The sequence below is a fragment of the Taudactylus pleione genome, unplaced genomic scaffold (genome assembly GCF_031769625.1).
Source record: "Taudactylus pleione unplaced genomic scaffold, aTauple2 ptg001165l, whole genome shotgun sequence".
Lineage (NCBI taxonomy): Eukaryota > Metazoa > Chordata > Amphibia > Anura > Myobatrachidae > Taudactylus > Taudactylus pleione.
Genome location: NW_028285566.1, coordinates 210,975 through 237,135, shown reverse-complemented (window position 1 = coordinate 237,135; position 26,161 = coordinate 210,975). Strand labels below are relative to the sequence as shown.

Below are 26,161 nucleotides of genomic sequence, written 5' to 3'. Positions count from 1 at the left end.
TGTTGCTAGAACAATAGTACTACTTTTTCTACCTAGTTCACTCTTTCGATTTTCAGCCATCTCTTTATATTAGGGTTGTGTAAAGTTGTTTTCTACAGTAAATACACATGTATCCGATAGCTTTTGTCATAGCCCAGAGCAACGTGCAAAAAACAGCCAGTAAAAGTTCCAGGAGAGCTTGTGCAAACCGGCAAGTTAAAGTTACATGAAGGTGGAGCTTTAGATCATTAGAATATAATAGCCCTGTGGCCCTTTTCCGATATGAAAGTATCTGGAGCTGTTTCTTGGCAGTGTTATACACACTATGCAGGAAAGAGTGAAATGCTATTTAATGCTGCTAGTCTGACCTGTACCCTAATGACTACATGTCACATCCCTGTAATCGCTGCACTGATCTGTATTCACGTGAGTCTGACACCGATTTCTAATATGAACCTGTTTCTGTCAATTCCTAGATAAACCCTTAAAGAAGAGGAAGCAAGACTCCTACCCATTAGAAGCTGGAGGTGCTACTGGAGGAAACAGACCAGCTTCCCAGGAGACCAGTGCTGCAGGAAATGGGTCACGGCCAGCAGCTTTAATGGTTAGCATTGATCTTCTGCATGCCGGCAGAGGGGACTCTCAGGCGACTGTAACTCAGGACTCAGAAGTAGTAAGGAAACCTGAAGAAGCAAAACATTGTAATGATGGATTTGTTTCTGCAACTCCCGAGGACCCTGTAGGAGTTCCTAAAAATATCCCTGAAATTCACCCAGGGACACAGAGAAAGAAGTCAGAGTCTGAAGTGGAGAGCCTTGAGAAGTCCATCAAGAGCACACCTGCTAATAATCCAGTTGACGGCACGCAGGAGGAGCCACTGAAAGAAAGCAAACCGTGCGACATCAAGGCCGAGCCTCCGGAGAGCATAGAGGAAGCCATGGTTTGCGAAGACAGCAAAACTGAGTCGAAGCCTGAAGTATGCGAGCAGAGTTGTGAGGACAACCAGATGGAGAGTAAAACGGAAGCGTTTATAGCGGAGCACGTAAAGACGGAGGCACAACTTGGTGATGCCGCAAAAGATACCAAACCTTGTGACAACCCAGAGGAGGTTAAACTAAATGAAAGCGTCAATGACTCTAATAAAGATGAAAATAAGCAGGAGCAGAGACAGAGGCCTAGTACCCCAAAGCAGCGAGGCGAAGGAAAGGCGGACACTCCAAAACAAAAACCTGAGGGAAGGCAAGAGACTCCAAAACAAAAGAGCGATGGTAAACCAGAGCAAGCGAGGAGAAAGAGTGAGGGCAAGTCTGAACCACCCAAACAGACAGGAGACGCAAAGCCTGATACAGCCAAGCAGCGGACTGACAGCCGTACCGATAATCCTAAACAGAAAACTGATGGGCGCCCTGAGACTCCTAAGCATAAAAATGAAGGTAGGCCAGAAACACCTAAGCAAAAGAACGATGGCCGACCTGAAACACAGAGGCAAAGGAGTGAGGGGCGTCAGGAAGGCCACAGGCAAAAGAGCGACGACCGCCCTGTAATGACTAGACAAAAAAGCGATGGGCGCCCAGAAACCCCAAAACACAAACATGATAACCGTAGAGACTCCATCAGACTCTCATCTGACAAGAAACCAGATTCATCCAAACACAAAACCGATTCCAAGTGCGAGTCTCCTAGGCTAAAGCCGGAAAGCCGCTCTGATGGGACAAAGCAGCGAGTAGACGGGAGGCCTTCTCATGAGTCTTCGCGTCGCGATTCTGAGAATCCAAAACAAAAACCAGAGGACAAGAGTGATGCAGACCGACACAGGGGAGATTCGCCAAGGGTCAGGAGGCCGGAGTCTTTGAGGTCCTTTAACAAGAACGAACAGGACTCTAAACCTGGCAATAAGCCTGATCCTTCTAAAACGGATAAATCTGAACGAAAGCATCGGCATGGATCAGATGAGTCGAGGGATAGGCTCTCTTCTGGAGAACAGAAATTAAGGCCCGGGAGCCCTCGGATTAAAGCTGACAGTAAACCGGATCCCAGTAAATCGAAACCGGACAAATCTGCATTAAGATCGCCACCTACAAATAAAGACGAAAAAAGGACTGATGGTAACAAAAGTAAGGTGGAAGGGAATAAGGCGCATGGCGACAACAAAGCGGGATTTACAAGTCGTATGTTGGGCGGGAGTCAGGGTACACTGAAAAACTTTGTCATTCCAAAACTCAATCGGGATAAGGATGGCAAAGTCGTCCAGGAGCCTAAACGGTTGGAATTAAAGGGGGAACAGAGAGATGACAAAATGGGTTTCGTGGAAGATCTAAATAAAGGCGCTAAGCCAGTGGTGGTTCTTCAGAAGCTGTCTTTGGATGAAGTACAAAAATTGATAAAGGAAAGAGAGGACAAGTCCAAGGGGTCCTTTAAGTCGAATAAAAACAAGCCATCAAAATCCAGCAAAGGTAATCTATTTTAAGTTTCTTTTATTCCGTTGCCGTTGTTTCCTGTGATCAGAAATCTGTGAGAGTGGTGACCTCTATCGTTCCTGCGCACGTGTGTGTGGTCCTTCAACCGAAAACCATCAGAGCTGTGCTGAGTTTTCAACTGGAATCACTGTGCGGTTAATGAAAAGATGAGAATGACAGCATGTTCTTCTTGTTTTGTAAACTACTTCTTATTGGTTCTTTTTGTTCATGGGTTTTCTGGTCCAGTGTTACACTTTGTATTGTGCCATCATTGTGAACACTACTATTTATATGTAAATTCCTGATGTAGGCAATGTCTTAGGGAAAGGCGTAAGGCTGTTCTGTCAGCACAACTGAAATGGTACACTTCAGTGACTCGGCAGTGATCTGGTTTGCCTTTGCCATGTAGGCGATAAGGCATTTTATTTCAGTACTTTGTAACTAAGGTTGGTTTGAGTTTTTGTTATCTCTGTTACTTCCTAAACTTTCTGCGGTCTCTCAAATGCAAGTTAAAGTAGCGAGATCCGTCTATTGCATGTTAGCAACAGTCAGTAAACTTCATATATTATTATTATATATAAACTGGTACAAAGGAAAAAAAAAGTAACATATCAGATTCTCCTTTCTGTGAAGTGTATATAATGAATGGAGATAAACGATCTCCTTTACGATAATTTTCATCAGTTCTGCTCATAGTTTGGCTATGAAACTGCCCTCACTCGTATATTGCAGTAGGCACTGGGTAATTCAATGTGTGGCAACGCGCTCTATGATGATCGAAATGGCGAAAAATGTGGCCACAAGATAACTATCAACCTGTGTGCACGACCGTCTATCGGCCGCACTGCTACATGGTTCGAGCATCAAACAAGGCAACAACTTGCGTGATTTGTACACTCCAATGGGACGATTCAATTAAAGGTGATGGTGGCAATTTTCCTCGCACGCCATAGGAATGTGCAGGAACGTTAGCGATGCTGCAGGTACTGTCTATGGCTGATATGTGCACAGCCGAGGGGCACATCCTGCTGAATTGTATATGACACCGTTACACCGTTACTTGGCCTGTGCGGCCACCTTAAGGTACTAACGCAGTGTTATTTTATTAATTTAAATAATTTAAGTGACTGATTTGTTGTGCCAATGTTAAATCCTGAGCTTAAGCCGCACTGTAAGCACACATGCTAGTTGTATCTGCCCCTCGGTTGCATATGATCAGCTGTTGATTAGATTGTGTTGCATGTGACCTTTTGTATTCACCTAATGGTATCTGTAATCTCTCATTACCTGTAATAGCATTTAGAAGGAGATATCACTGCACTGTTTGAGTACCTTTTGGAAATTTTTGGGAGCATTTGGAATTTACAGCTTTGCAGTGGATTATTTAATTTTCTTACATTGGAGACACATGCAGAAATGAGCGTTTGTCTGAATTTATTATTATCCTTTATATGGCGCCACAAGCGTTCCTCAGTGCCTTACATAGTACATAAACAAACAAGTGAACAAGAAACCAGTGACTTACAGCACGGGATGCAGTCAGGATATCCCGACATGGGACTAAAGATAGACGTCGAAATCCCGACACCTATCAAAAGCCCCACTATGGTATCCCGACACACGGCCTACCGAACAAAGGTATGCCCGGGTGTCTTAGCTTCTAGCCGTGGGGGGAGGGGTAGGTTTAGGGACCCCTAGGGGGACTTAGGGTTAGGCACCTCCAGCATTGTTAGGGTAGGGGAAGAGGGGGTTAGGCTTAGGCACCTCTAGGGGTGGGTTAGGGTTAGACACCCCCCGGGAGGGTTAGGTTTAGGCTGCGGGGAGGGGGGGTTAGGTTTAGGCACTAACGGGGGGGAGGTTAGGTTTCGGCACCTCCAGCAGGGTTAGGGTAGGGGAAGGGGGGTTAGGCACCTCTAGGGGTGGGTTAGGGTTAAACACTCCCCCCGGGAGGGTTAGGTTTAGGCTTCGGGGAGGGGGGGTTAGGTCTAGGCACTAACGGGGGGAGGTTAGGGTTAGGTATCCCTAAGGGAGGGTTAGGGGGGGAGAGAGGAGGGTTATGGTACTTACCTTCAGCTGTTGGGATTTCGGGCTGCCGCTATCGGTATTTGATCCGGCGGCTATACAGCCGCTGGCTTTACATACCGATTCCTACAGTACAATACAGTGCAGGACAAGGACATGGTTTATACACATTGCTGCATTAGCGATCATAGCACTCAAAATAAGCAGCAGGGCATCAACAACCAAGTGTTAGGTGCCCTTGTGGGGAGTAAGGCGTAGAAGAAAGTATACGTAAGGAGAAGCACATGAGGGAAGAGGGCCCTGCTCGTGTGAGCTTACATTCTATAGGGAAGGGGCCGACAAACAGGCGTGACACAGATGGGGTAGACACAGAGGAAAGAGCATGTAGAATTAAGGAACATGTAGAATTAACGTATAACCTTTTTGTCCTTTTTTGGGTATTTTGCTCAATTGATTTCTTCCATTGTTTAAGTTAATCATTGATATTCGATTGCAAAATGTTTGATTTTTACCAGTTATGATATAGTGTAAGCACACACCACAATTATACAATGTAAGCGCTGGCCCTTATTCTCCATGGAACTATAATCCTGTCTACAAGTGGAAATCCCCTGAAATGATTTGTTGGTGATTTGCACTTAGCGTACCTCCCCTGTAGCCATTGTGCTTATAGGTGAATCCTGGTTCTGACAATGGCTGTATAATGTTACCTCAGCCCCTCACTCTGCCAGCACATTCTCAGTAAGTACCTTCTCTCGGGTGCCCAGTTTGGATGTATCTCCTTGTAATTGCTGAACTGTCTGTCGGCCGTCAGGAAATTCTGCTGAAGGAGGACTGAATAGTTGATTTACGGAGATGGAAAGTTTCACCTGTGTGATTGAGCCAAATATAAAGTTCATTTTGCTGCAAAATAATTTAATTTTGTGAAACTTTCACAGTGTCCTTATATGTGACTTTTTAGCGGGGACTGTCGTAGCTGTGATTGTGTCAGCTCTGGTAAGGTTTGTTTGTTATGGCCAATAAGGTTCATTTATTAGACTTGGCCCATTGCTATTTATGCTTGGCAAGGAGAGCCATACTGCGTTTTCCTGCTTTATACCGTAGCCAGGTATGCCCACCTGTGGAAGTGTTTATACATCGCTTCTTCATAAGATTTTATATGTGCTTTGGTAATTTGCAGAAACTATTGCTGCTTGTAGAGATGTATGTACTGGTATATATCCCTGCATTACATGTAATGTTGTGGTTTTGGAGTTTTTTTGGTAGGCGGTTTAAAATATATTTAATACATTTTAAGATTAATGACTAGAAAAAGTATGTTAGTGCTTGTTTTATTAACTGCAGATACGTAACTTTGTTATTGGGACCTGGTATCTCTGCTATCTGTGCACAGGAAATATAATATGGTGATATGGATTTCAAGGGGGAAATTCTCAATATTATAATTCAATTGTTTATGGATGCCCATTATCACGCTTGTCGCCCGCCCACTACCAATTGGTCTCCCAAACCAGAGACTTGCACATTTCTGCCTGCCTTGTCAGGAGGGGCAAGCAGAAAAACAGATTATTCAGTAAGCACAACTGTTTTCTAGCCCTATAGGACCTACTGGGCTGGTGAATGAATTGTTAGTGCCAGCGGCTGCCAGTACTGGCCACCTGACAGAGTAGATCAACTGTTGCTCTGTTTGGGAGGTGCCAAGCGGAATTGAGTGAAAAGTTCTGGTGTTTAGGCGCGCTATCCAGGGCTTTAGACGGGTTTAGCCGATTTACATGGCTAAACTCGTTCTATTTGGATCCGAAAATGCATGGTTGTCCAAAAACAATAAAATATTGCCCCCCGATCTCTGTACACTCTACACTGGAGATAGGGGTGATAAAAATGTTTTATCGAACCCTATCTAACTACACTCATGATCATTATTTCATGTTAGGTTTATTTAGTTTACATTTTGCAGCTTAATCCCATTAACTACTATGAGGCTGATTCAATGTGATGTGCCTAAAATGCCTGGCCGCGCACATATCAGCCATATAGGCTTGTGCCTACATCACAAGCTTCACCTCTATTGGGTGCGAGGGAAAACTTGTGATGCTCTTGTGCATGATGTCCTGTGTCCATCGCGTTGAATTGACTCCCCTCCCCCCCCCCCCCTTAATTTAGCTTTTAAGCAATTGCTGCAGGTCTTTTATACGGTTCCCCTGGTTTGTTGCCGTCCTTCAGCAGACGGCCTTACTTACAGGACCACTTACCATGCAGAGCCATTCATAGTTCTAAAGGTGCCCATACATCTGCGACGGATCGCCGCGATGCAGGGCTGCGATCAGAAATTTCCGATCGCCCACCATCGATGTTAAATGTCCCCGATTTGACGATTGCAATAATTTTTTTTTTTATCGCGATCGTCAAATCGACGAAATCTAACATGTTGGATTTCTGCGATGTCTGGTTGCAGCATCGTGGGATCGCGGCAATCCATCTCTGATGTATGGGGCCCATGAGTCAAACTATCCAAGAGAGTGGTCGGAAATCTGTGACTTTGTGTACACAGCGCTTTTACACTTGTCTAAGGAATTAGATTTTATCTAGTAGCCCAGCTAACATTTTGTGTATGTGGTATATATTATATTTTTTATTATTCTGTAGGAAAGTTTTCTGTTTCTAAAGTTCATATACTATTCATTAAGTATAGGGGTTGCTAATACTTAAAGGGGGCGATTCAATTGTTTTATCGCACTAAAGTGACTGGAGATCAGGGTGCGATATTCAATTGTGTTTGGACGCCTATGCAAATCACGCATGTCGTGCCCAAACAGACAGGGTTTAGCAACGCAAAGCGGCTAAACCCGTTTAAAGTCCTACTTTGGGTGCCCAAAGTGGCGACTTATCGCACACTTCTACTCGCAGCCCGGGGGCTGCAAGCTGAAATGTATGCTACCACGTGCTCGTACAGAGCAACAATTGTTGTTGCCGCAGGTGTTAACAATTGAATGGCCCCCTTATACTTATAAACACAAAAAACCCACATTTCTGATGTCATCGCTACAAGATGCCAGTGATATACCATCCATATGTCCTGATTACTAAGTCTCAGGTGTGCCACCAGCTGCTAAAATTCTCTGCTAGTGTCCATTTCCTTGTAGAAGCATACTTGCCTACTTTTGAAAAAGCATTTCCGGGAGATTGTGAAAGCAGCACCTATGAGCGCGGCGGTCAAGTGGGCGTGTACTGCTACATCTGAGAGGCGTGTCATAAAATTGATTTACATCCACATGTAAACCAGCCCCAAAGCAGTTAGTAAGATCTACTTGTTGATGAAATCATATTGGTACTTTCTTTTCAGAAAAAGCATGTAGTCATAGGGATCTTTATGGGGCAATTCAATTCAACGCGATGTTGAATAGCCGCCGGAGGGAGCTCCCGCAGCTATTCAATACACCGCGCTGTTTGGTCGGAGAATGCCGGTTATCGCGCCTTAACAAGGCTGTTAAGGCGCGTTAACCAGCATTCTCTGACCAAAGTGCCAGACGCGCGGCTGTTAGCGCCGCGCTAAGCAGAAAAACAGCTGCGCGCCCGGCACTCTGGTCGGATTTCTCTTCGTATCCCCATGGGGGTGTGAGAAGAAATCCTTAGCGTGCCCAAACAGCGCGGTGAATTGAATAGCTGCGGGAGCTCCCTCCTGCGGCTAATCAACTCAACATCGCGTTGAATTGAATTCCCCCCTATGTCTTGGGATGTAGACAGCATCCCGGCGTGCGGGATGTTGATGATCTAAATACCGGTGCCGAAATCCCCACAGCATTGGGATCCTGGCACCAGTATCCTGATCGCTGGCATCCCGAAGGTAAGTATCGGCAGTTAGGGGAGGATTAGGGTGCGGGGGGGTTAGGATTAGACACTAGGGGGAGGGTAAGGGTTAGGCTTGGTTTAGGCATCGGGGATGAAGGGTTAGCGCTAGCATACTTACCTATTGGGTGTCGGGATTCTCACTGTCGGGATACCACATTGTCGGTTTTGTGACCAGCGTCATCCCGACCACCGGCAATCCATACCCAACCCTTGTGTAGGAAAATGATACTAATTATCCCATTTGAATGTATATATCGGATTATTATTTTTTTTTTCATACAACCGCTTCATAATGGTGGTAAGGTGCTATCAGGGAGATTACTAGACTCTTCAAGGAGATTGCTACTATTCACGGAGTCTCCCAATCAGGGAGATTACTACTTCAGGGAGATTACTACTATTTAGGGAGTCTCCCAATCAGGGAGATTACTACTTCAGGGAGATTACTACTATTTAGGGAGTCTCCCAATCAGGGAGATTGGCAAGTAATAGTATGTAATGGAGCAGATCTTCCCACTAAAGGCCCCCATACGTCAGCAATTGATTGCAGCAATCGTGCAATTTGCAATAGATTGTGTATAAAAATCTTTCCATTTTTCAATCGATTGCAAATTGCACGATTGCTGCAATCAATTGCTGATGTATGGGGGCCTTTACCTATGGTGCTTGTGGTTGCTTTTACCTGGTGAGGGATGTCTGTGTGTATAATTTGCCTATACTGGTGGAAATTACCATCAACTGTTTAAATACACCGGTTCTCAAACTCTGTCCTCAGGACCCCAAACAGTGCATGTTTTCCAGGTCTCACAGAATCACAAGTGAAGTAATTAGCTCCACCTGTGGATCTTTTAAAATGTGTAATGAATACACCTGTGCACCTGCTTGGTGACCTGCAAAACGTGAACTGTGGGGGGGGTGGGGGGGCCTGAGGACCGAGTTTGAGAACCACTGGTGTAATACATTTACATTTTCCTACATTCCTGCTTCTAATCAGAATAAAATATATTTTTGTGTCAAAATTTAACATATGCCAAAAACAAATATCTTTAATACAGAAATAATAGTATAGAACGATTTGCGGTAACCAAAGGGGGAAAAAAAAAAAAAGTGTAAGACTTTTGGTCATGAAAGAGTTAAGCAAAACCGAAACAGCTTTGCACCCCCCTGAACGTTGTTTTGATTTGAGCAGCCGCCACAAGGGGGCAGCAGAGCGGCGGCCGCGCAGCACGTGGGCAGGGTGTCTGCTGCTTTTCATTGATAAGAACACAAACATGAGCAGATTCTGCACACAGTGTATAAGCAGAGACCGGAATAGTACAGTCAGTATATTTATAGGCAAACACCAACTCCATTATATGCCGATCAGGGTACTCTGTCTGCTCCTCAAATCTCCATTTGCAGCTGTGGCGTTACAGTGTCTGATTTGGTTGTAATACAGAAATTACACTTAACCCTTTCCAGTGTCCGCAAAAAGAAAATTCCAAAAGTACATATTCTTATTCACTTTGATTATTTGCAGAAATCAATAAATGCTTCCTTAAGTACATGTTAAAGCTGAGCCAGGCTGGTTTGCATGCAGTCTGCCAAGCTTGGTGCTGTTACTTTGTACAAATTAGCATAGGTGAGGGAGGGACGGGTCACACATTGCAACAGTTACAGAACCTTGTGTTGCAGCAGTTTTGGAAGCTTGTTGTCTGCAGACAGCTAAGCAGGGAGGGCCCGGGCTGCACACAGCAGGTGCACTCGTCTGGACAGGGGGAGGGGAACCGTAATAACAGGAGAGGGGCTGGATGTTGCTCCCCTGTAGCTGTGTGTCCAGGTATGGTCTTCCCCACTTCACCACCTGTGTAACCCCAACTTTTCTCTGGATTATGCTATAATAACAGGCACAACACCAGCTGTGCAAAGTAATTAGAATGGTAGTGAAAAAGGAAGTAGGATTTGATCCACAGTGAACCTTTAGTAAATTTTGTTCCTTCTAATGCTGTATATATGGAACAAGGATAACCTGATGACCATGGAAATGTGTGTGAGGTTTGTGTCTTTATTTGCGCTTAGGTGTCATCCTCTGACGAGGAAATTAGATTGGAAAGCGGTAGTTATACTGGGAAACATCAGTGATGCTTAGGGTGTTCTCTGTCTGCACCGATGCTTAGTAGTGCTTTGTCTTTCTGAAGGGAAGTGTCTGCTCCTTGTATCTGTCTATCTGTGGATGAATTCAATTCCTCTGTATCAACACGATGTGCCATCCCATAATGGCCCTTCGCAATGATGGCACCACCGCATCTGCCCAATATGTGCATAGCCGAGTATCGCAAGGACTGCATTTTCGGCAGTGTGCCCAATAGTTTAGCCACTTTACGAGGTTAAACCCGGTACATTTGGGCACGCCATGCACGAAAAGTAATGGAGCCCAAAACAATTAAAAAATCTCCCCCGGATTCTCCCGTCACATTAGAAAAAAGATCAAGTGCGAAAAAAAACAGCCAGGAGGAAGAGTTGGAGCTGTTGTGACAAGTGTCATAAATCCTATTTAACAGTTTCCTTTTAAAAAACTACTTAACATAAAATACAGGTCGGGTGATAGAAGTTTTACTGATTACAGTATAGGAAATTGGGGCGTTTGATATCGCATTTACATACAGGTCACCAGTTTGGCATGCTTGCTATGCTGGGTATAGGGCAAGCAATGGAAAGTTATAGGTATCGGTTTGTCATGCCCCATTTAGGATAAACGCACACATGTGGTTTCCATCCATCAGCACAGCGCTGGTTTCATTTCCATTAGACACGTGGCGACTACTGACCTCTTGTGTATTGGGCACTTTGTCCTTCATGGGAATCAGTGAATCCCTATGAAGGCTGCAGCTCTCAGGAGCAGGTAAGTCACCGTTGGGCCGCCAAGGACTATATGTTGACATTCTAATGTGTCGACATTTCATCAGTGTCTACATGGTCAATTTTGGCATTGACCATATGAACATTCTTACGTCCACATTACTACTGTCGACCTATCATTCCACACCGTATTTCATATTGCACCCAGATTTTTCTTACAATTCACAGTAAAGCAAAGGCTAATTTCCATGTATTTCCTGCATATCTGTGACCTGTGGCTGCAACATAAGCCGGCAGAGCTCTGATTTGTGAGACTGTTTATTATTTTTGTCACGAGTCTGCGCTATTACTCCCGCTATGCGCATTAAATACGTTTCATTCAGAAGGATTGTTTGGATAATTGCTTTGTAGTTCACGTTGAAGTAAAAACATGATCCCTGCGTACGTATGGTCCAATATGATGTATATTTTAGTTACTATATATTAAATGCTATTTTATGCCTTGAATTTCCATGTAAGAGTCCTCTACACATACATACGGAAGCGATGCTGACGTCAGCTCGCGGCTAATTGATTTTGCCTCGATGATTTTGTCACCGTGGGCAGGGCTGACAAGGGTCCCCATTGTAAAGTGCAACGGAATCTGCTGGCACTATATAAATAACTGTTAATAAATAACTAATGAAGGATGCTGCACTTTTATATATTTCAGGAACTACAAGTAAAATGGCTCTGGCTTATGCTGGGTGACATCAGTCCACACTCGCACTACCCTCACTCCTACCCCCAACCTCCCTCCTCCTCGCCCACCTGGTTGTGTCAGAGAGGGAGCACAGGCAGTCTGGCCTAGTTTGGCACTACCCAAGTGCTGCTTCTGCACCCCCCCCCAGGTACAAGATTGGAATCGAAGTTGCCGATCCTGGTGATTAGTTAGTACAGAGTTGGGTTGGGGCCGCCTATGGCAGTGTGTTAGAAGTCTGTTTTTTTTTTTTTTTTTCCTGCTTAAATAGCAAAACTCTGCAACCAATACATGGTGTGCAAGTTGCGGCATGATATTTTTATTGTCCTTCATTTTTATATAATTGATATGTCTTATAGGGGGTATTCAATTGTTTTTTTTATCGCAGTTGCCTTCTAAAATGACGGAAAGTATCTAATTGTTTTTGGGCGCCCATCACTATCACGGATCTCGCACCGAAAATGCAGGGGATTAGCTGCATAATGCGGCTAATCCTGTCTAATGAGACAGTTAAGGTGCCCAAAATCTGGGCATGATGGAGTTAAGGTGCCCAAAAGGTTGGATTTCTGCTTGCACTCCTCGAAACTGCAATTTATAAATCCGTGATAAGTAATAAGCGCATAAACTGAATAGCTCCCGTCACTTTAAATGGGAGCTACGGCGTCCAAAAATAATTGAAATCCCCCGAAAGACATGATGATCTGCAGAACATGGGCGGATTCAGTTACCTGCAAATTAGGTCAGCTGACTTTGTACTGTGGCAAAAACCTACGCCTGTGACTTTCTGATATTTAATTGCATCGCGATAGGCTAACGTGGCTTTAAAAGGGAACAATTGCGGCTTTTATTTCGGACGTCCAGAGTTTGCGATACTTGTTTATAAGTGAAATGTGGCCAATAAAGACACTCTCTCCATTTCTCACATCTTTATCTCTGAATAGCCGAGAAATGGTGTCTTTGCTGTGGGACACTTATGTGTTGCAGGGATGAAAGTGTTTAAGTTTCACTTGGTAGTTGTCTGTAGTTTCCCCTACTTTTATTTAAACACTTACAAATCGCAATAGAGGAATTAAAATGTACCCGAAAATACTCTTAATATATTTATTTGCTGAAATGCACTTGTTGACTATAATTTTTCATTCATAACAAAAAGTTGGAATATTCAAGCCAGTGAGACCTTAAAACAGCGTCCTGTGGCTACTAACAGCCACCCACACTTCCCTTATGGCCGTTGGTTATCTAATTTTCTGCTTTTTGGGTGCCCAGGATGGTTTACCCACTTTCATACGCTTTACATAGTTTGCGCTGGCAGAATTAATGTTTGGAATTGAATTGCTTAACTTTACCATTATCAGAACATGCGACTGGGGTGGGGGGGAGAGATTCAATTCAGCGCAATGTTGGATAGCACCGGGAATGAGTTCCCGGTGCTCTTCAAATGACCACGCTGTTAAGTCCGACTAGAACCACTTAATATGGAGAATGCCGGTTTCCACGCCTTAAGCTGGGTGTTTAGTTGCGGTACCCGTCTTTCTCCGACTAGAGTGCCGGAAAACAGCATCACAGCTGGCACTTAAGTTGAAATTCTGCTCGCCCCTCAGAACTCCTTCCTGGGGTTATTCAACATTGCGCTGAATTGAATCGCCCCCAATGTGCGCAGATTAACGCAGGAGCACAAATCGCTGAGCTCTCTGTTATGTGGAACTGGCCTTTAAACTTTAGAATGGAGGGAATGTCTGGGACAGTGTTGTTGTATTTGGGGGCAGTTTTTAAATGTACTGTAGTATATTTTAGGCCTGATGCAGCAAATGGTTATGAAGCAATTAACAGATAACCACAAGTCCCAATTACTGGGGGAAGTTCAATTAGCTGTGGAACTTATCTCAGGCTTTTAGCTCCCGGGTCAAGAGCTATTTAATTAGATCCTGAATTAAGCCCCATATCCCGCAGTAAGTCCCACGGCCGGCGCACAGTAAGGCATATATTCCGAGGTAAGTGCACGGAGCTGTGCAATTGCCGCACACCGTAAGCCCCAAGGGTGCACTTAACATGGATTTCTGTTTGCACCCTCTTTAGGAGAAAACAGAAACCCACGTTAAGTGCACCCTCGGTGCTTACTACGCGCAGTATTTGTACAGCTACGGGCACTTAAGCCGGGAGCTAAAATCCTCCGGTAAGTACCGCAGGTATTTGAATTGCCCCATTATTTGATAATGTATAGATAAAAGGTATTTTCCCTATAAGTGCTTTATCGCAATGTACGGAGCATGGCAGTCTGGTAACTCAGAGCAGTGGGTAGAGGAAATTTGCTTTCTGTTTTCAAGTTTTGCAGTTTCCTAGTCACAGGGGTGAAGCTGTTTTGAAACCAGTTGTGTTGTCTTCATTAGGACATGGTTATATTTCTATAAGGTTTAGATAATTGTGGAAGAAAATAATTGACTTCATTAAATGATATACCATGCCGCACGTTTGATAGGTATGTTTAAATAACCATAAAACCCAATGGAGCCATGTAAGAAATGACCAGATTTTACACTAAAAGGCTTCAATTCAGTTCCCGATATCGGCACATTGGGCTCGATTCAATTTCCCGCGATGTAAATAGCGCTGGGTGATAGCTCCCGGAGCTGTTCAATTGTGTGCGGTGTTTAGTCGGAGAATGCCTGTTCTCGCGACTAAACACCTTGTTTAAGGCGCGAGAAAGGGCATTCCCCGACCTAACTTCCCAGCGCGATGCTGTTTTCTAGGCGCGATGGGCAGAAAACAGCCTTGCGCTGGGACTTTTGTCGGATTTTTGCTCTCATCCCCGGAGGTGTGCAAGAAGAAATCCTTAGTATGGGGCATTGAATAGCTTCGGGAGCTGATTCCCGGAGCTATTCACATTGTGCAGAATAGAATCGAGCCCATGCTGTCCCGGAACAACATATTGCATTTTGCTGGCGTTACAAGTTTTTCCTCACACCATCGAGGTGCGAGGGAAAATTTGCGATGTGGACAAAAAAAAAGAAATACCACAACGGTCATGAAATAAATTATAAAGTCTGCTCAAGTGATTTTTATTTCGGTAATATATAGTTCTAAAATGTAATATAAGTAACATAAATACATAAACATGCAGTTTATCAGTATACAACACAGGTTCCTAAACGCGTCCCAACAGTTCAGGTTATAAAGAGATCCATGGTTGAGCACAGGTGGTTAAATCAAATTGACTGAGGTACTGACTGTCACCTGTGGTCAAGCATGGATATCCTTAAAACCTGCACTGTTAGGGTGCCTTGAGGGCCGAGTTTAGGAACCTCTGGTATAAAATATATTTATTAATATTCTCCAACAATAGATAAAATCTTCCAATAAGTAGTTATCTACTACTGTGAATGCCCAATATGTGCTGAATTGAATCCCCCCAGAGTGTTTTGGTGCCCATAACAACAGTTCTCACAGCCAAGTACTGTATCTGTAATACCTCTTTCACACCAAAATCTCGGTTCCGACCAGGGTTACTTTACACGGTCTCAAGCCGTGTCACAGCTGCTGAAACACTATTCACACTGCAGGCTGGACTTGGGTTAATGCCAGGTCGTCACTTTTCAGACTGCTGTCTGGCTGATCTGCCTCTCTGGTCCTTTTGGCGTGACCCGGGTCACTCCGTTCTCATGGTGGCCTACATGGGTGACTGACGTGTTCAATCCCGGTAACTATCCGGAATCAGTAGTGTTCACTCTAGGTACGGCACCGGACCTAGAAATGGCACTATTGCGTTCGCCCGAATATGGGGGCGTGGCCACAAGAAAAGGGGGAGTGCCTTTAAGAAGTGCCCTTTTTTTCAACACTCTTGGGGGAGTGCCCGCCCTTACGGACATTCTGGGCTGCCCCCAAGTTCTCCTCTCTATGTGAATAGATGCCGTGCGCATGCCAGAATGGCAAGGCACATTCTGCTCTTTTAAAATCGGGCAGGGAGCGGCACCCTTCTAAAACAGCCTAGTGGCAACACTAAACTGGTACCCGGGTAACAGAACCCAGGTTGACCCATTCACACTACACCTGGACCTGGATTTCCCTGGCAATAACCCGGGTTAAAAGTTTGGTGTGAAAGGGGGTATAAATGTTACATTGAAGTGCAGGAGCTAAGCGGACACATCATAAAAACCTCAATAATAGGAAATATGGTGATGGACAGGTATGTGGAGGTGCTGTATTGACGGGAGAGGGGTTTTAGAACCCGTACATTTTCATTTGTAAATGAATCTCTCATTTCTCGGGTGCACGCATTGATGCCATGTATGTTCATGATACAAACTCACTTTTCACAAACTCACTCATAATTGAATTGACCCTTTTTATAAATTATACACTAATTCTTTAATGCTGGCTGCTATCACCCTTTCCAAAGCTTCTGTCTATAGCAGTGGTGTTAGCTGCACTATCATTTACTAGGGACATGTTTCTCAGGACCAATCCCTGACCCACATATAAGAGATTGTGGCTGGTGATTGGTCCTCAGACCTCACAGCTTTATAACCTAGTGAGCCAAGTTGATATGCCGGCTCCATATTTCAGGAGCGATGGTGCACTAGGGGAAAACATTGTGACACTGGACCTGACGTGCATTACCCAGGTGAAGCATCCCCAGTTGTGGTAGGGAGAATCTTAGTAAATGTTCCAGTAGGTGGTAATGTAGCTTTGAAAGTCATACAATTCTGTTTTCATCATTCCTTATTCAGCTCCCCTCCACCTTATCTTTGTTTTTACTTCATGATTTGTTCTATCAATACACAAGCAGTGCGTTACCACTTCTTTAAATAACAGTTAATTAGATAGTAATTACACAAGCTCTGTTCAGGCCAGCTATTCTGGATTCTCCCTATGCATGTTGTACAGATGTGTCCTCATGCACCTAGCCTCAGTTTCCGTCAGTTTCCCGGGTGTCTCTATGGCCCGAAAATGCATACAGGTCACAAACTGATGCTTCCTGAGTCTGCAGTGATTAATTTAATATGCGACCCTTCTAAATCTGTATGCGACCTAATTTGTGTACCAAGAACAATGGACCCCGGCCTGGAAAAAAGCCGTGGTGGCACTTCGTGTGCAGATTCAGACTGTCGCACACAGATGTACAAATTTAGGTTTGTCGCTTCCGTTAGTGACTAAGGCGCATTTTCAGGCGAAAAAAACCACTGTGAAAAGTGAAGTCAGACTGCACGTGGCGTGAAAGGCTATTCAGCTCACTGCAGCAGTACTGTTTGAAGATATATCTGTATAAGGACAAGTAGTTTGGTTGCATCTGTATTACCGCAGGTTGCTGACCCCTGGGCTTCTGTGTGGGTTATGGGATGAAATGCCAGGTGCAACTTCTGAGAGGGAAGAAATCCGCATTCTATTTAATTTTTCTCCTTTTCATGTGATCACCTAACTGTAAAGGTGCATACACACACAACGATTTTTTGAATGATTAACGATATCGTTTATCATTCAATCGTTGGAAAAATCGTTCACTTTCTGAGTTAAAACGATTATCGTTCACGTTTGTAGTTCAGTCAGACTGACCAACTCAACGATTTTCAGGAAGGGAATATGCTAAAATCGTTTGTAGTTCAAAAAAATCGTTCATTACATTTAGTAAATTAACGATTTTAGTAAACTATTTTTGTTAATTTTTTCCCTTAAAAAAAATGAACGAAAATCGTTTACTAAAATCGTTAATTTACTAGATCGTTGTGTGTGTATGCAGCTTTAAAGTTATGTTTGTCTGTCTCCTGATCCCTTCATGGGGCCGGATTCAATTAGAGGCGAAAAGTGTAGTTTTGAGATAAGTTTCCGCAGATTCGGACTTTCTACCGGTTTTCAAACTATCTCCATATTCAATTCCAGGTCGATTTTGCCTAAGCGGAAAGTCAATGCAATGTAATAGGCGGAAACGTATCTTCTATGAATAGCAGGTGAAAAAAAGTGCAAAATCGTTATTTTGGGGCGCAAATGTGGGGAAAAGACTCAGAACCCTTAGGACAGGCCCCCAAAGGACAAATCAGCAACAAAAAGTCCAAAAAATTACCCCAAAAAGTACTTTCGTTTGGGTAGACAAGCCTCAAAACTAGCGAAATAGACTTCTTGGGGGGTCTGTCAGGGTGGGTCAGGTGTTTTTATGATTGCAGGTGCATATAGCAGGTGAGTTTTTGAAAAGTTCACTTTAGAGACATAAAAATATACTTGCACCCATTTTCAAGTACCCCAAATTTGACCAGACTACTTATTTTCACCAAAAAATCCTGCTTTATGCCATTCTTCACCACTTTTACAAAGACGCTAATAAGAAGCAATTTAAACTACTTAAGTACCCCAAACACTCTTATTAGGGCTATTAGTACACATCTACATTGATTCCCTATGTTAGTGCATATTTTTGGGGGGTACAGACTGATTTCCCCACTTCTGACAGTACTTTGCACCTGTTCCGCATTCGCCGCTTTCCGTTTTCGCCTGTTTAGGAATTGAATAAGGCGAAAAGCCGGGATGTGCACGCAAAGTTTTCGCCTCTGAAGGAGGCGAAAGTCGGACAGGCGAAACTTTTCCGACTTTTCGTCTCTAATTGAATACGGGTCATGGTGGTGGTCCTGGATGGGATAACAGCTTCTGCTGCATGTTCATACACACACAGCAGTATAGCATGGATGCAGGGAATAGGGGTTTATATCAGTAGTACTATTGCATTGTTGTTGCTCTCATACCTTTTGATAGATTATTAGGCACTCTAGAAATCTGCATCTCTTGCTATCTTTAGTACTACAGTTACTACAAGTGCTGATAAGTAGGATTATTGCTGGATTACCCTGTATAGTGGATCTTGCAATCAGTATAGCTTGTCCATCCCAGCTGTGTCTCTCTCCTATCCTTCCTCTGTCAGTGCTGCAAAGCAAATAGCTACATTGATCATCATTAATTAGCTGACCGTTGTCTATAGGTGTGAGCTCACACCTGGCTGTGTTTGTGGCTCTGATGACCGGCTCACAGGTGGATAGATTAGATTATTGCTGACAGTAGCTCTTGCACATGGGAGCTCCTGGGAAGCGCAAATACTGTGGTGTGATGCTTGGATTGATTTAAGAGCCCATAGTGCAGCCCGATTCTAGGCTAATTAGAGCGTATGCGCGATACTTTTCCACTTCCCAGACTTTTCGCCTACATCGTCTTTTGTAGGCGGAAAAGTATCGCTGCCGTGCCCGCTTTACCCCGTATTCAATATGGAAGTAGGCGAAAACAGGACCCGGCGAAACTTGAACAAGCGGAAAGTCCTCTCAGATTTGGGGAAATCAGCCTGACACCCCCCAAAAGATGCTTTGACATGGGGGTTCCCTATGGTACCCCCCGATTTGGCTTGCTGAAGCTGTTTGGTGTTAAACGGGCTCCATAGCTGCTGAATAGCGTTTTGTATAAGTGGTGAAGAATAGTATTCTGGGTTATCCCAGCAAATTTGGGGTACTTGCAAATGGGGGTCAGCATATTTAAAAGTTGCTAAAGTTAAGTTGAAAAAATCGTGAAAAATCCACCTGCAATAAAAAAAAAACACTTGGGGCATACTTGGGGACCCCCCAGAGTCAAGTTTGCTAGTTTTTAACTTTGTCCCCCACCATTTTTTTTACGCCCCCAAATTGTCATTTTTGGGGGTGTCCTGTGTCAAAATTTAAACAAAAAAAACAAACCACTTTTTACTTTTGGGGGACTGTCTGAAGGCTGCAGAGGGGTTCCCGCAACGTTGCTCCCCAAAACCCCAATTCTGCACTTTTTTCCGCCTGCTATTCATACGCCTATTACATTGCATTGACTTTCCACCTAGGCGGAAAGTCTTCCAAATTGAATACGGAGTAAAATCAAAGCAGGCGAAAATGACGTCATTGGCTAAAAGTTTTCACCCAAAAAACACGCGGAAACTGCTTTTCGTTTCAAATTGAATACGGGCCATAGTGATTGGATAGTTATGAGACCTGACTGCTATAGAGAGACCTCTGGTGGGGACACAGCGGTCATGTGAGCCTGTGTAAGGTCAGAGAATAACCTCAACAGGACATTTACTCTCTGATTAGCAGACATGTACTAAATAAAGGTCACATCAATGTTAATTGGGGAAATACTTGGATCTTCATTTGGGGTGTGGGATGCTATTGGATCAAAGTCTCATTCTCAGCCGTAAGAACCGAGCGCCAATGTATCCATTCCATTTTATATTCATATATTAAACAGGTAGAATTTCAGAATATTCTCTAAATTCAGGTTTTTTTTTATACCGGTAGTAGAATTGTAAATGTTCTCAAATTAACTTGTTGATAGATTCCTGTAAGTTATCAAATTTTTCAGGTGTTGCTTACGTATCCAAAATGTGTCTATTATATTATTTACTGGCCAACAGCAGCATTTCCATGATAAAGTAACAGTCATCTATCTTTACACTGTAACAGCAGTATGTAGCCACCTGCACTCACCTACTTATATTCCAAACTGTAATTCATTTATATTCAGGGAGTAGTATTAGTTCCATAATATTGCAATAATTTGTCCAGCTGACCAACCACGACACAGTCTCCCCGTCTGGTCCGTCCCTATACTGACACTTGAAATATGAGCGTTGCTCTGCCTCATTTGGTTCCAGCTACAACACACATTTTAAAAGCATAATCTACTTCTTCCCAGGGTTTAGGTACTGGCTTGAAAAGACAGAACCACACCCAAGTATATCAGTTAGGGAATACGCTGACAGAATTTGACTTTGCCTATGGGAAATTGGGGGTGCCATAGAAAGTGTGGGCGCATACCAAAGGCACCACAGGTGGTTGAGTGTTGTGAATCATTTATACAGATATATAATATATATACACCCCTCCCCCCCACTCTTTCCTCTTTGGGAGCTAAAGTGATTGCAGGAACTCTACAGGCCCCCATACATCAGCAACAGATCGCTGCGATCCTGCAAACTCTGCATCGCAGGATCGGTGAAATCCAAACTCTTATTATGATGAATATAAAAAAAATAATGTAAACCTCCTACATTGTTTTTTACTATGAAGCGAAAAAACCCCTGCTCCTGCCTCTGAGCTGTGGATGCTAATGTCATGTTTTTAAGTCAACCCTGAAATGAAGTATAATCACATTGCGCGTTACCCTCTGCATTGTGTGAGATGTCTGACGTACACGGGTGATAGTAGTTTGGGTTGGATGCAGTTTTCCATTAGTGGACATATACTTAGTATGTGAAATAACTGGCAATAGTGTTTTGTTCTTAGTGGAGTGCATTGTTGGATTGGGAAGTAAAAGTTGTTTTGTAGCGTATGAAATGTTAGTTTTTTTGCTGCATACTTTATTTTATTTGTACATAGATATCGATCACTTATCACTTTGGTCCTGTGTGGGGACAGCTACTCCGAAAAGCCGCTGTTACTGCGATCAGAAGTAGCTGCGTTACTGACCTGTCCCTTGTCACCGCTTCTACTCGTGTGACCTGAGGAAGGACAGGGGCTACGAGTACAATCTAGTTTGCTGAGTATCAGGAGGTCCTATTCCGACCCCCGATGATGAATGGCCCGGTAACTTAAATATGCGTTTCCGCATGTGGAACGGGTAATTTTACATATGATGAATAGGCCACTCTAAATCCTAACCCAATCATTAACTGGCATTAGGAGCAGGACATGGGAGCAGGATGCACCATGTTACAGGCTTGTCCTGACTGCTCAATTTAGCCACCAAATCCCCACACCTGCAAATCATTCCCACACTGCCAATCGCTGTCCTAGCCCACTTACACAGAGTATTTCATCTCCACAGTCCCATCTAATAATGCTCATACAAGCACAGCAGCCAGGCCATGTAAGTCATGCAGATCATCTTCTAGGAATTACAGAGAAACTTATATTTTATATTATTCATTTGCAAATTGTACATAAAACAGGTCTACCCTCATATGCACAAAATAACCGGAATCCCCTCTACACCCCTCTATCATAGATGTCACAAATAAACACACATCTCAGTCTGCTTTACAGGGGGAAACACTGGGGGATGGAAAACCCTTTTCTCCATTTTTATGTTTTCAGCATGTGATTACCTGATGTTCTGTGCTTTCCACCACCAATCTACCACTGCGAGATTTGACCTACTGTTGACATTACTTAGTGTTGGGAATTTTCTTTTCGGGACTTGGCACAGTAGCTAATTGGTTAATGAAGGTCTCTTTGTTGTCTTTCTGACAAACATTCAAATAAAATACTTTGGGGGGGGGGGGGAATTATTTTAAAAAGTTGCTCCAACTTTGCAGGTGCATGCCAAAACAGGGGGATGATTATTTTTCACTTGTGATGTTACTCTGGGGTTTTTGGAATTGAATAACTTTAATGAATGATGTGCCCGCACACGTGGCGTTTGTGGAAAAATTTTGCACGAGGCAAAAACAAACAGAGGGAGATTGAATTGTCGCAGCCTCCTGAAGTGTGAGAAGAAATGTGTGCAAAGTCCAAGGTTTGGGCGCCCATACCACTTCTTTAGACTGGTTTAGCTGCTTTGTGCTGCTAAACCCGGTGCTTTTAGGTGCGTTAAATACTAATGGGCGTCCCAACAGAGAAACCATTGATTTGCTCTGTCTGGGGCCTATTCGCATAGACACTCAGCAGTGGGCGCCCAAAACAATTGAATCTCCCCCAAAGTTTGCTATAAATGAAATCGCCACTTAAGGAGGGGGGGTTTCATTTGTTTTCGGTGATGGGCGCCCATTAACTTGCATGTCACTCCCAAATGCACCTAGCTGCATAAAGAGGTCTAAATTGACTGGAAGCTGCTGCAGCTCTAAACATTTGAATTCCCCTTTGGGAGGGGGGAATTTCCAGTTGGTTTTTTTGGGTATTTAAACTAATGGGGGCCTGTCGGAACAATTCAATTGTTTCTCCTATAGACGCCCCTCAGCCACGGCAGACACATTTTTTCTCGTAGCCTCCTGAGCTGCGAGGAAAAAACATGTGCAAAGTCCATAGGTTGGACGTCTAAACCAGGAGTTTAGCCACCTTGCTCGGCTAAAACCGGTGCTTCTGGGCACGTTAAACACTAATGGGCGCCTATCGGAGAGACAGTTGAATTGCTCTGATAGACACTCGTTAGTTAAGACGTCCCCAAAAAAATGTGGGTTCCCCCCCCCTAAGAGTCCGTATGAAATATAGTTTGCTTTGATCAGAATCATGGTTTGTTATGTCATTTTACAGAAATGAGCCCTAGCCTCTCTCTATAAATTGAGTTCTTACATTCTGTGTCTGTGATTATTCAGGGGGCATCGATCAGTCTGTTCTGAAGGAGCTTCCTCCCGAGTTGGTGGCAGAAATTGAGTCATCAATGCCACTTTGTGAACGCGTGAAGATGAACAAACGTAAGCGCAGCACTGTAAACGAGAAGCCCAAATACGCAGAGATTAGCTCTGATGATGACCACGAAAGTGAAGAAGACTTTGAGCGTGAGTATCCGCCCTACTGTCCTTGTCTTTTGTAAATAACTGATGATGGTTCGTATTTAAATAATGTTAAAACAATAAATCATTGTGTTAAGCGTATAAGGCAGTGTGGCCCAAATATGGTTCTTGCACACCACCAACGGTCATGTTTTCAGGATTTCTGTCTGAGTGAACAGGTAGGATAATTACTGACCCAACCAAATAAAATACGGGGGCAAATCTATTGTTTGTGGGTATTGTAGCTCCCATCATATGTAGCCGAGAGCTACCCCATTGTTTTGCGCCATCAGCTGCGAGACTGCACTTTATTCCTGCAGCGTCCCCTTCCTCATGCAATTAAGCATGAGTAGCCACATTAAGTAGCTTTTCCTGTGCTAAGTGCCGGGCATGTTGCAGTTACAGCACCCCTGGCACTCGTGACCAGCCCCAGAACCCTACTTATCGCAGATTTCTGCTCGTAACTCAGAAGGGTGGAAGCAGAAATCCGCGATAAGTGCAGCCTCGGGGGGTGGTCACACACAACTATTGAATAGCTCCGAAACACTTTAGGCAGGAACTACCACAAACCATTGAATTGCCCCCTCAGTCTCTCTTGTGCATGATTAAAGAAATCCTGTAAACATGAGCTGTTTGGGGATGAATAAGAAGTGGATTTGGGAAAGTCTGGTTTAAGGTATTGTCAGGCATAGTTTTGTAATGCAAAGCAACATTGTGAGCAATTGGCAGCACCAGGTTACACTTACTACCTGTATAAAACACGTGTACTTGTTCTGATTGTTTCAGCTTCCAAAAAAAGACACAAAAAAAATCGGGCCGATGAGGAGTGGAAATGTGAAGAGCGCGAAAGACGCAGTTCCGGGGATCACAGACGCGGTGGAAATGACAATAGGCGGAGCAGTCGATACAGAGAGCGTAGTCCGGAAGATTCAGACATGGAAGAATCTCCACCTCCGAGCCTCAGTGAAGGCAAGATTATTACATGTGTTTACTATGCGAGATAAAACAATACCCAACGCCTTTAGAGCTGGATGCAAACGTTAGAAATGGCGTTTGTTACATATGAAAAGGACTGTAGCTTCATATTTTCTTAATTCTTACAAACACAGTGGAGCATATATGACTGGTATGCAGTGTATGCTGCTGTGTAATTACACGTTCTAGTATGCGCCATCACACTTTTGCTTCTAGAACAGTGTTTCGCAAACTCTGTCATCATGGAATCCTAAAAGTGCGTGTTTTCAAGGTATCCTCTGGAATAATTAGCACCTCCCGTAAATCTATAGTCTATTGCCCTCTAAGTTAAGGATATGAACTTATTTGGAGAAACTTTATTACTATTGCTATTGTTGATTTATGTAACGCTGCTTTACTGAATGTACTAAGGTTAGCTTTGTACTGTTGGCCGATTTGCCTTACCTACAGCTGCAGTATCTACAGTAAGTGCTTGCACAATTTGTATTATATTTGTATTATTACTACATTGGTATTAGGAATTTCATTGCACGTCTCCCTTTTTTTTAGCTTTCATTAACTGCATTATTAGTCTACAACATAACTGAATGTTTTCCCCCCAGTGGCTCGGAAGATGAAGAAGAAGGAGAAGCAGAAGAAGAGGAAAGCTTATGAGCCCAAACTAACACCTGAAGGTAAAGATTCAGAGTCAGAACTTTGGTGAAATATGGGCCTGACATATAGTAACGGGAAAGGAACCATTCCACAATACTTTCTGTGGCAATATAACCACTTATTAGAGGCAATCTGCCCGAATGACGAGCTTTTTGGTTTATTCCAGAAATGATGGATTCCTCAACGTTTAAGAGATTTTCTTCAGCGCTAGAAAATATTTTGGAGAACTTAGAAGACATGGACTTCACGTCATTTGGTAAGATGGGATGGTCACGTGGACGATATTTTTGGGGGCTGTTGAACCAGTTCCTGTAAAAATGAATTCAATGGTAAACTGCTCTAAAGTTCATACTCTGAAAGCATCTGCAATTTTCCTTTTGTAAAAATATATCAAATGTTCCATTCAATTGCATGATCCGACCTTTCATATAGCTGCAACTGGTATATACTATATGCCCAGTTTTATTAGTTATACTCTAGTCACTTAAATGTACAGCTTGTGATGTTTACGTTAATAAATGGACATTTAAGTACGGTACCAACCCTAACGAACGTTCTCCCAGGCCTCACATCTCACTTTTCCGTTATTTCAGGTGACGATGAGGAAATCCCACAAGACCTTCTGCTGGGGAAACATCAGCTGACAGAACTGGGCAGCGAGTCTGCCAAAATTAAAGCTATGGGTATTATGAATAAAGTAAGGAAGAGCTTATCTCCTTTGTCTTACTATACATATTATCCTTGCTAGTCGTCATGTTGCTACAGCTATATCTCTTGCTCAATATTTCAGATCTCTTCTGAAAAAATGGTGAAGTTACTTGGGATTCTTGAGAAGAACATCCAAGATGGCTCCAAGCTTACCACCATGTTGAACCATGTGAGTAGCTTTTTTTTCTTGAAAATCATACATCAGCACACTATAGAGTAGGAAGTATCTGTAATTTCCGCAATTAATTTAATCTCTGCACTGTTCTTGGGTCTTGCTAAGTTGGCAATAACTTGTACAGTGTGTATGTGTATATATATATATTTGTTTTGTTTTTTTTAAGTGGAAGAACATCAAAGTTTATTTCAATTGCTTTCTGCCAGGATAATTGTAATTTATAAACGTGAGTCATCTGCCTGTAAAATATGACCGTGACATCATTTTGATATTAATCACTAATAAGACCC

General features: G+C 43.4%; 1 protein-coding gene across 3 annotated transcripts in view; it reads left to right on the top strand.

Moving 5' to 3' along the window:
- The window catches only part of NIPBL (NIPBL cohesin loading factor), a 186,451-nt gene that overhangs the window by 82,512 nt on the left and 77,778 nt on the right, over positions 1-26,161 (top strand). For all 3 annotated transcript variants that reach the window (XM_088462229.1, XM_088462228.1, XM_088462230.1), the window contains exons 10-16: positions 456-2,432; positions 23,183-23,365; positions 24,146-24,328; positions 24,937-25,008; positions 25,155-25,244; positions 25,582-25,685; positions 25,779-25,865. In XM_088462229.1, the coding sequence (XP_088318355.1) occupies positions 456-2,432; positions 23,183-23,365; positions 24,146-24,328; positions 24,937-25,008; positions 25,155-25,244; positions 25,582-25,685; positions 25,779-25,865 (2,696 nt within the window). The remainder of the gene's footprint in view (positions 1-455; positions 2,433-23,182; positions 23,366-24,145; positions 24,329-24,936; positions 25,009-25,154; positions 25,245-25,581; positions 25,686-25,778; positions 25,866-26,161) is intronic.